Source organism: Alosa pseudoharengus, unplaced genomic scaffold (genome assembly GCF_046254945.1).
Source record: "Alosa pseudoharengus isolate Yale_2024_CS ecotype anadromous, Long Island Sound unplaced genomic scaffold, YU_APseudo_1.1 YU_APseudo_1.1_scf_8, whole genome shotgun sequence".
Taxonomy (NCBI): domain Eukaryota; kingdom Metazoa; phylum Chordata; class Actinopteri; order Clupeiformes; family Clupeidae; genus Alosa; species Alosa pseudoharengus.
Window position 1 is genome coordinate 38,686,149 of NW_027468870.1, and position 10,577 is coordinate 38,696,725.

Here is a 10,577-nt window from a genome sequence, read left to right on the forward strand (position 1 = left end):
GGGGGGCTGCATTAGTAATGACAAGCCTCTCCCCACCTCCACCATCACATAGTCACAGACACACCTCCTCCAACTTCTTCTTTCTCTCTTTCCCTTCTTGTCATGTGTTCAAGTGTGTGCCGTGATGGGGAGCTGTGCTGTGTGGGGTAAATTAAGCTGGTGTGGTTGAGGTGCTCCCATTCAGTGATGTGCAGAGGGGTTTGTGCTTTCGCCCTGACCCTGGCCCTGACCCTGACCCTGGCTCTGGCTCTGGCTCTGGCTCTGGCTCTGGCCCTGGCCCTGACCCTGACCCTGGCCCTGACCCTGACCCTGACCCTGGCCCTGACCCTGACCCTGACCCTGACCCTGGCTCTGGCCCTGGTGGGTTCCCTGGGCTGCTCCTGCTGCAGAGAGATGCTGAGCGCTACTGATCTGTGGGCCGCTGTGTGTTTGTGTGTGACAGGTGGCCGTGAAGAACAACATCGACGTCTTTTACTTCAGCGGCCTCATCCCTCTCAGCGTCTTCTTCGTAGAGGACGGCAAGATGGGTATGACCACGCCTCCCAACTTTCATTGCACGCCATGAGACACTCTCTCTTCCTTTTCAGTCCTCTCACCTGTTGTCTATTCTCCCTTTCTCTAATACGCTGATTTAAATGGTTCTGTTTCTGGTTCTCTGCAGAGAGGCAAGTGTTCCTCGCCACATGGAAAGACATCCCCAACGAGAATGAGCTGCAGTACCAAATCAAAGAATGCCACTTAAACGCAGGTAAGCCTCAGTCACAAACGTGGTTCTGTCTTATTATATGTGGAAGGAAAGGATGATAGCATGTCATGCCTACATGTGCTGCTGTAGTTTTGGGTAAAAAGGGCGCGACGTACCGTGCGCTCCAGCACAGCAGAGTTCATCCATCATGTAACAGATGTCCCTGCTGCCAGCGCAGTGGCCTGAGCTGCTGATGAGGTCTTCCTCTCGGCGCACTGCAGAGCACTCTAGCGTGCTGGTATATTTAGCAGATGAGCGCTCTAAACTGGGCTCTGTGCGCTCAAGAGGGTGGGAGCCATAGCACCTGCCACTCGTCGCCACTTAAAGAACGTGAGCATCAGAATCAAAGCCTCTCACCTCCTCGCTGGGGCGAATAGCCTCTTTCAGCCCTGAGTTTTGCCCAATTGTTTTGTCTCAAGGGCTGCCGCTGCAGACAATGTTAAAATGCCTGCACAAATAGATGTAACTAAACTCTGCAAGTCTGCATAGTAAAAGAAAGGCTGCCCACTGTTGACGAACCAGATTTGATGTTACGGTATTGGAAATGGGAAATGAGATGCTTTTCTTTGCCAATTGGGGATCAATTAAAAGAGACAATTTGACAGTTTTTGAAAATAATGGTTTTATAAGCACTAGTGACATCTTCAGAATACTTTTAATAGTCATGTGAAGGACAGATAAACACACGGGTCATTCCAACGAGCGGCCGAGGCTATGTCCTGCACCGCTCTGTGGCCCAGGGTGGACCTCCTCAAGCCTTTACGAGTGCCAATTCTGATGTTTGTGTGGTGTTTGCATGCCCTTTCAATGGTCAGATTGCTACTTTTCCTCTGCTGCTGTTTTAACATTTCAGACATACAGTACAAATAAAGGCGTTTGAACCTCTGATTTTTTTCCCCCCCTTGACTTTCCGTGATGTCAGACACAGGCACGTAGACACACAAACACACACACACACACAATTGATGTTCCCTATGACTTCAGTTATCAGATTTGCTATGATCTTTGTTCTTGGAGAGGGTGGGGGAGTTTGTGTACAGTTGATTTGACAGTGACTGGCTCCTGCAGACACTTTTTGTTATAGCTTTCTTCTCCCGAGTGTCTCTCAGGAGATCCAAACAAACAAACCCTCCCAGTCATTTCATAGAGATAATGAGTCATTGCTTCTGCTGCGGAGCGCTGGCTGTGCTCCGTGCACTCTTCCAGCATGCAGACATGGGAGAGTGGGAGCTAATACTTCTATGTCCAGTCTGGTCCATTTTGAACAAGGAAACAATCGATATGTATGCAGGAAGAAGAGATAAGAGACCCAGAGGATTCAGACTGGCCCACTGGAAGTGCAGTCAGGTCCTTTTTGCTGTAAAGTGTTTGCTGAAACTTTAAGTCTCTTTTATATCTATTTTTTTTCTCGCTTTCAAGAATTATTTGTAGTCATACTCCTTTCCACCCACACTCCTGACTGTCTGCCTGGCAGGAAGAGTGTTGTAAGCGCGATCTGGTGGTGCTCTTGTACGCCCCAGATTGTGCTATATGCGCAGTGCCTGGGGCTGGCCGCTTATTGAGCGAGTGGTCTGCATCGCGACGAGATAAGGAGTCCGTCGTCACGAGTGCTCCAGAGCGAAGCACCCGCCAAAGCCCGTTCACTCGTCCAGTCATGGGGGGAGGGGAGGGGGTGATGACCGCTGTCGCCGTGGGTTTCCGCAATCTCTGCGCTCCACCCCTCCATTTCCTGTTGTCTTGTGTGGCTGTGCTGTTTGTCTGATTCTTTTGCTTGTTTGGTTCTCTCCATGTTTGTGTGTTTTTTTTGTCTTGCTTTTCACATGCATCCAGCCCCGTTGCTTCCTCTGTCCCCCATTTCTCTGTGAGGATTGTGTTCCGATGTCACAGCAACATGTTGCCGCAAAGGACTGGGACAGCCACTCTCTCACCTCAGGAAAGGAGCTGTTTGGTCAGAGTGTAGAGTTGTAGATTTGACTAGTTTTGTGGTGCATTAGATAGGCAGGCAGTGACCACGTAGACATGCCAGCCCATAGTTACCACCGAGAAGCCACAAATATTTCCTCAGTGTCCCTTGAGAGTTACCGTAGCTCATCTGTTGAAAATCTGCCATTTTACACCATCATGGTGATTTATGTGTTTAGAGTTCTAGCATGATTACGTTTTTAAACTGCCCCTTAATGACATTGGTGGTGTGAAATCTATTGTCAAAGGCTTACATATTATCACTTTTATTTGAAATCTACACCACACAATTTAGCATTCCAGAAAATGTGGTCTGAAGATGTGATTTTCTACCCTCCTGTCATGCCCTCCTCTCAGATACTGTTTCAGGGAAACTGCAGAACAATAACATCTACACCATTGCCAAGCGGAACGTGGAGGGCCAAGACATGCTCTACCAGTCCCTCAAGCTCACCAACGGGATCTGGATCCTGGCGGAGCTCCGCATCCAACCTGGCAACCCCAACTACACGGTGAGTCGCCACGGCAACTCCTCTTATCCGCGTGCAGCAGACAGGACGGTGTCTTTTATATCGGCCAGATTCACTCAGAGAATGCAAATCTGTGGCAGTATGAAAATGTGCAAGCAATTATATTAAAAAGCCAAAAGTAAAAGTACTACTGTCTGATGAAAACAAATGGCTATAGACTCTGGCGGCCCTTTCCAATCAATAACAAAAGGATTTTAGCAATTGCAATTGAATACAAACCAAAGCCTGGCAAGGATTTATTGGTAGAAGAGGATGAAAATTTGTTTGTGTTCTATTTTAGAATATGGCCTACAGAGGCCTAGCGAATGAAGCAGTTAACAAATGAATAAAGAGCCACATTTAAGAGCTCTCTTGTTTGGAATACAGTCTCTCTCTCTCTCTCTCTCTCTCTCTCTCTCTCTCTCTCTCTCTCTCTCTCTCTCTATCTATCTCTATCTCTATCTCTCCCTCTCCCTCCCTCCCTCTCTCTGTTGATGCACCATTGAATATCAGTCATTTGAGTTCGGCTGAACTGAATGGAATTTAAGATTTACCCTAAACCTAACTCTCACCCAGCCTTTCAGATTCACTGTTTTGGAAATCCTGAAGGCAGCTTCTTAACAGAAGAAGGAATTAAACGGTTCTGGAGATTTTTGTAGTTCTGGTTCTTTCTTTCATTAATTACAAAAGCTGCCCACTCTTGCTGTTTCAAAGCTCTTCTCCATTGAAGAGTTGAGTTGTATTGGGAGTGTGGTTGTCAAGGTTGCACTCATTGTGACGCTTTCAATGCCCAAATTATGTAAGACTAACAGCTGGTGCACCCTTTTGAAAATATTAGACCAGTCTTTGAAAACTATATTTACGCTCCTTGAATGGAACACTGCAGTTGTGTGGCTGCGGTAACTCAGCTGGAACACATTTAGGTCTGCCTGACGACTGAAACCACCACCATGCTTCTTTGTGTTTCTTGGAAAGCCATGTTAGCTTCAGGCCTTGTGTCATACAAGACCTCTGTTTGCGGTGTGTGTGAAAACGTGAAAAAAGACCTTTTTGAGGGCACAACCTATTTCTGTCTTGCAACTAACTAAGGATCAAACCCTTTTGAGCACACGACACCGCCCATCACTGTCTTGATTTGAAAAGATCAAACATAGACTTGCCAGGCTGCTCTTTCATGTGTCTGGCTCTGTCTCTCTCTCTCTCTCTCCCGACCGGACGGAGATTGATCAGAATGAGCCGCTGAGGCAGGAGAGCTGAAGAGGCTCCGGAGCACTGTGTCTCTGGGCTGCCTCTGGACTCTCCATGGCATCCGCTCATCGCCGGTCAGCCACATCTGTGGTCAGCTCCGTCCTGCCGACCTCCGCAAGCTCCTCCGCAGCTATGCGGCGAGCTGACCTTCGTTTTGCGTCGCTTTTCATCCCTTTCCCTCTCTCCTCCCCTCCCCAGCCTTTAAAGCCCCACCCCCTTCCCCCAGTCACCCTCAAGCCAAGGACAGCGCTGGTGTAATTATGTCAGTGAATCACCACAAAGTCATTATTATGCACTGGGGCAGAGGGGCCCTCGGAGATGAGTCTACTCTCTTTCTTTCTCTCTCTCTCTCTCTCTCTCTCTCTCTCTCTCTCTCTCTCTCTCCCTTATTCTCTCTCTCTCTCCCTCTCTCTCTACTCTATCTAGCTACCTGTACCCCTCTTTCTCCATCCATCCATCCATCTCTCTATCTCTATCACAATCACTCTAGCGTATCTGTCCTCCTATCTCCATCTGGCGTTCTCTCTCTGTCTAGTCGACTTTTGAGGAAACGGCTCTTTCCATTAGCCGGCCGCCACTTGACCACCCGTGCCGCATAGTTTCCTGTCAAAAGATGAGCGTGCGGCACAGGTAGCGGCACCAAACATGCCACACCTCCTCCTGCCGGGACAGCTGTCGGCCAAAGGGCCAACGGCTGGAAATGGCAATGCGATGTGAGAAGGGCGGGCGTGTGTGTGTGTGCGTGTATGTGTGTGTGTGTGGGTGAGTGAGTGTGTGTGTGTGGAGGTGAGTGAGTGAGTGAGTTAGTGTGTGTGAGTGTGTGTGTGGGTGAGGTGTGAGGGTGCCACTGGCACTGACTAAATCTATTAATCTCCTGATTAGTCTGGCCTCCTCCAGGTGACTCCATGGGCATCTGCTCCCGTCACCGTGCCCGCTCTTGATTACCATGCGTGCCCCTGGGCGCTCCTTTTCTACTGCTCACCTGACTGTGCCATTAGATTCGCTTTTAATTGATTTTTAATGGGAATTCACCTCTCCCTGTTTGTGCTCAAGTAATGGTCAATGGCATTAGCGGATGACCTGAGAAGTAGCCAATCCAGCTGTGCAGTTGCCAGGGATTGTTGTAGAGGGGGAAAAAAACCTCGCATTTCCTCTCCAATATTGCACTGGGATTTCAGACACGTTGCTCATTTATTTGAACTGAATACTTAATAATAATAAATATTTCATGCTAGTTTTGCCACAGACTGAACACTTTGTTTTTCTTTGCCTCGTTTCATAAATATTTTGTTTACCGAAGCAGAATATAGTCTCAAAATGTCAGCAGGGAATGCATGAGATGAAAAGGTTTTTTTAAAGCCAGTTAATGACATTCCTAAGATCTGAAGAGTGTGTGCTGACCACTGGCTAATAATTGATGGACAGAGGTGTGTAGAGTAAAGAAGAGGCCTGATGGCAGCACACAGGTTATTTCCTGAAGAGGACCAACACAAGGCCCCTGGTGGTTCTGAATGAGTGACCGGATAGTGTCGGCTTGGATAGTGTCAGCTCTTAAAAAATTGTTTTCAGAGTGGAAAAAAGATACCATCTCTTTTTATGAAGGAAGGCAATCTCCTTTGCCCGTGTCACTTTTGAAATTGAATTGAGAACTAAAGTGTCATATATTTCTTTCTCTGCCTTTGTCTCCCTTTCTCTCCCTTTCTCTCTCTCTCTCTCTCTCTCTCTCTCTCTCTCTCTCTCAGCTCTCCTTGAAGTGTCGGGCTCCGGAAGTCTCCCAGTACGTGTACCAGATGTACGACTCTATCCTGAAGAACTAAGGCTGTCCACCTCTGCACATCCTTACAGTGGATCAGAGCGCAGCTGTCAAGTCCTCTCTCTCTGCGTTGTGTTTTATGTTAGCATTTCCCAAGCAAAGACATTCAGCGCCTCCATCCAGGCCGTGCATTCCATTGTTGGGTCAGTGAAGCATGGTCAGTAGCTAGTGAATCCTCTTCCTCTCCACACACTCTCTCACACACACACATGAAAAAGAAGCATTGCATACCCTCACATCCTTCCCCCACCCTGAGCCATTTTAATCATTACGCAAAAACATATTTACTTTATGTTGTTCTACTCCGGCACTGAATCGACTCGCCATACTTGACCATTCCAGTGAAAAAGAAAGAAGTGTGTTTTTTTTTAAATTATTATTATTTTCTTCGACGCGATGGGACAGTGTGCAGAGCATAGGTCAAAGATAACTTAACCTGAGCCAAGAAACAGGCAGACAGAGGGGGACCCAGGAGAGAAAATAAGCAGAAGAAAGTCTATGTAGGCCAAATCACTCAAGGGTATATACTCCAGCTCTGGTTTCCTCCTCATAAGCCACAGCACCAACCACTATAGTACGGTAGCTATTCCAGTATCTCTGCTTGATTCATTAGCCAGGGTGCGCACTGTTTGTCTGGTGCTCTCACCCCCCACCACCCCACCCCACCCCAGCCCACCCCCCTTGTGCTAATGTGGTGTGTTTGCTGCCATTAGCTGGTTTTGATGGTGTCTTAATGTGGTCCCCCGTGGGGCGATCGCTGTGCCGCAGCACTGACATGCCTGTTGCGTGCAACAAGCTGCGTCGTGCATGGCGAAGCCCATAACTCCCACAACTTCCACTAAAATACTAATTGTATTAAATATTATGGTGTATGCATATGTGTAGTGCTTCATCCCCATTTACCAATGCGATATTTTTCCATACGCAATTGTAGATTTGAAAAAAAAAAAAAAGAAAAGAACAATGATGGCAGTTGCCTCAGAGAATATAAAATAGTGTGGTTGTCTTAAAACAATGCCAAGCACTGATGTGTGCTTTTGTGTATTCTATTTTGTGTTTACTCCGAGTCTTAAGATGGTGTGTTATGAGATTGTCTTGTCAAGCCTGCAAACGTGTGCTTGTGGCAGTCATGAGGCCAGTGCTCTGCCACGGTCCCTGGCCTCTGGCTCTGGCTGTAATGTCAGGTACTGTAGATTGTAGATTTGAATCTCTGCAGCACTCCAAGCTCTCTGAAGGTGAATACATTACCATTTATCTCCAAGCTTATGAGACGGCTTAATATCTCAGTTCTGCTTTCCTTGAGACCTGGAGGTCATTTGGAAAACATTTTATTTGATATATATATATAAAAAAGAAAAAGCTCACAGAAGTACATGTCAAGATTAAACAGCTAATTAGCAAGTCACACACTATAACTGTGTTGGGTAAGGTGTGAAAGGTACCAATAATGTTTGTGATAATACTTCACTGTTCTAGTTGCCATACATGCTGACGTGCCTGTGAAGCTGCATGTAAGCAGTCTCTGTCTCTCTCTCTTTCACTCTCTCTCTCTCTCTCTCTGTCTGTCTCTCTCTTTTACTCTCTCTCTCTCTCTCTCCGTCTCTCTCTCTGTCATATTGGATCCCATCCCTTTCAAGCCTGTCTTTTTGCCCATCATTTATGCGTACAGCTTGAGAGAGAGAGAGCAAACTGTAATCCTCGCTCGCATACCCTCTTCATGCTGTCTAGTTCTTATTAGAGACTGTAAGTGTGACGCGCTTTTTAAAAGTTGAAATAAATCAGACCTAACCGTCTGTTTGATGGGATGATTCCATGCAACTGATCACCACCACTACAGTCCTCCCACACACTCTCCCCGGCTTTATTGTTGGTGATTATGGTGTTAATGTGACCATTGTTTATTGGTCAGCTACACTCCACTCTCCGGAGGCCCATGCTCTGAGATACGCTGGGACGAGACGAGTACATGGGGAAGAAAGCCTCTCGTCATTAGAGATTTGATGCTCTCACAAGCATTCCTGCATTCCTTATTCATTACGGTCACTCTTTGTTGCCAATGTTTTATCATGTTTTGTTTTGTTTGTTTTTCAATAAAAACTGTCCTCTCTGTACACTCTGTGAGGTTTCTGTCCTTTAATGGAAACAGTCTTGTCGTGTGCAGTAAAATGCATTGATAAGGACCAGATTATCTACATTTATAGCAGGTGGTCAAAGTGATTTGGAAGCTTTCAGCTTGAAGCCCCTGGAGAATACAGAGTGGCACCTTGAGAGTACAATGCAAGACTGTTAAAGACTGAGCCCTTTTCAAAACAAACACACACACAACAAAAGCTTTGTCTCAGTAGACATAATGTCTCTTTATTTATTTAGAAGAAAAGAAGTAGGACTGGCAGTTATTTATGATAATGGGAGGTGTCCATCTTTACATTACCTAATCTATTGATTAGTCATCATGACGAATTATTTAATTGGATGACCTTGTTATTTATGGTGAGGAAGGATGCCACAATAATATTTATTGTATTCTATATACTATAAAAAACCTACAAATACAAAAATTCATTTATACACAAGATCTTAAATATTTGCATGTGATATCACAAGCAGTTCATTCCAAATATCCATGTTTGTCACACTCACAAAGCAGATTACCTGCCACTGCTCCTACCATATGTAAATGAGTATCAGCACGTTTACCAAGGTAAAATAAAACTGTAATTCATTTAATTAGAAGACAAACAGAAAGCTGATATTCTGGTGGAGACAGGGATAGAATGGGCATTTGCACTGAATGTTCCCATTGTCTCCAGTGTCAGTGTCATATTAGAAGGTTGTGTGGTGGCAGTTGAGCATAATGAAGGAAGCCAATCCTAATGTTAGACTAGTTTTATGACCTTTGGTTAGATGTTAGCCCTGTCTCTATTACAGATCAGTAAATATCAGTTTATTGCACCTGGTTACATCTGGTAATGGAATGCCTGTGACGTGAAGTGAACAGGTATGAAGCACGTGGTTACTAAGCAACAGAGGGAAAAGATATGGTTGCTAAGAGACAAGCACGGTACTGTCCATTGGCGGGTGCGTTCTCTACATGTTTAGGGCACTTGAGTTTGTACGCTTGAGAAGAAAGCATACAGTCATACATTAGCTACATGCAATATCCTGTAGGAGTCGGGAGCGCTGTGTCAATTGCCTATTCTGCCAACTTGCCTACTAAATTGCAAATAAGCAAGTTCATGTGGAAACAACAGTCTGCTTTGTTATGTTTAGGCTACACATTTGCCCATGTGGAGAATAAAAGCATATTGATCTTCATTAGCTTGACAATGTGTTTGAATTATTTTGACACTGCACTGCGTAGGCTAAACAACGCAAACAATCAGTAAAAACAAGCAAAGGTATAGCACAGGCTAATTAATAAGACCTCACATATCAGAGGGTTATTCCAAGTGATTTAAATAAAACAGCATATCTTAACATTTTATTTCAGAAGCAGCAGTTAAATGATTGTGTTTGTAGTTATGTTCATGTTTCTCAACATGCTGTGCAATTGTGTGTGGCTATTTCCTGCATGCATTTTCACTCCAAAGGTGTGAAAATGTTTGGTAAATACAGAACCTAAACGCACGATTGACCTCTTGGTCAAGGTTGCAGCAAATGTGACGAAGAAGATGCGCGAGCGGCATTGCACGAATGCATTGATTTTCGCTCGGCTTATCCAACGGGCGCTTTGACCGTGTGATGGCTGAGGGGTTTCTCGCGTTGGAGAGGAGGATGTTCCTTCAGGACACTCCGCTGCAGCCACCTGGGTATCACGTAGTCTACTCGAGAGGAACTAGATAACCGAAAACTCGTGAAACTCAGCTTTTCTGTCACGTCAAGGGCTCAGGTGTATTCGCGATGGTCAGCTTCCCGCATATCTCATCGAATCGAACGTTCTACCTGCGCGTAAGGTAAGAGCATGGAGAATGCGCCTGCACTGATGTCCAAAGCGTCTTGTTTTCATGTTATTAATCATTTACTATGCTTATGGTGGTGTTGGATCAACACAGTGACATGCATTTGTTAAGTATTACGCCTTTGTCTCTGATACCTTATGAGGTGAGACATTTTATATGTTCCACCCTAAATACCAGCACCTTTGAAGATTGTATAGATAGTTAGTTGTTCATATTTGTGTACAGTTGGTCACGCAGTGAGACCCGGTTCCCATGTATCCTTAGATGTGTGGGAAAGCGTGGCTGATTTTACTCCTTTACATAGACATGCTACCCAGAGCTGAGTGGCATAAACTAAATCA

General features: G+C 45.6%; 1 protein-coding gene across 2 annotated transcripts in view; it reads left to right on the plus strand.

Annotated features, from left to right (window-relative positions):
* The window catches only part of ap2b1 (adaptor related protein complex 2 subunit beta 1), a 28,724-nt gene extending 20,336 nt beyond the window's left edge, over positions 1-8,388 (plus strand). For both annotated transcript variants that reach the window (XM_076274330.1, XM_076274329.1), the window contains 4 exons: positions 443-527; positions 662-748; positions 3,065-3,219; positions 6,207-8,388. In XM_076274330.1, the coding sequence (XP_076130445.1) occupies positions 443-527; positions 662-748; positions 3,065-3,219; positions 6,207-6,281 (402 nt within the window). In that variant the 3' untranslated portion in view covers positions 6,282-8,388. The remainder of the gene's footprint in view (positions 1-442; positions 528-661; positions 749-3,064; positions 3,220-6,206) is intronic.
* Positions 8,389-10,577: the final 2,189 nt, after the last annotated feature.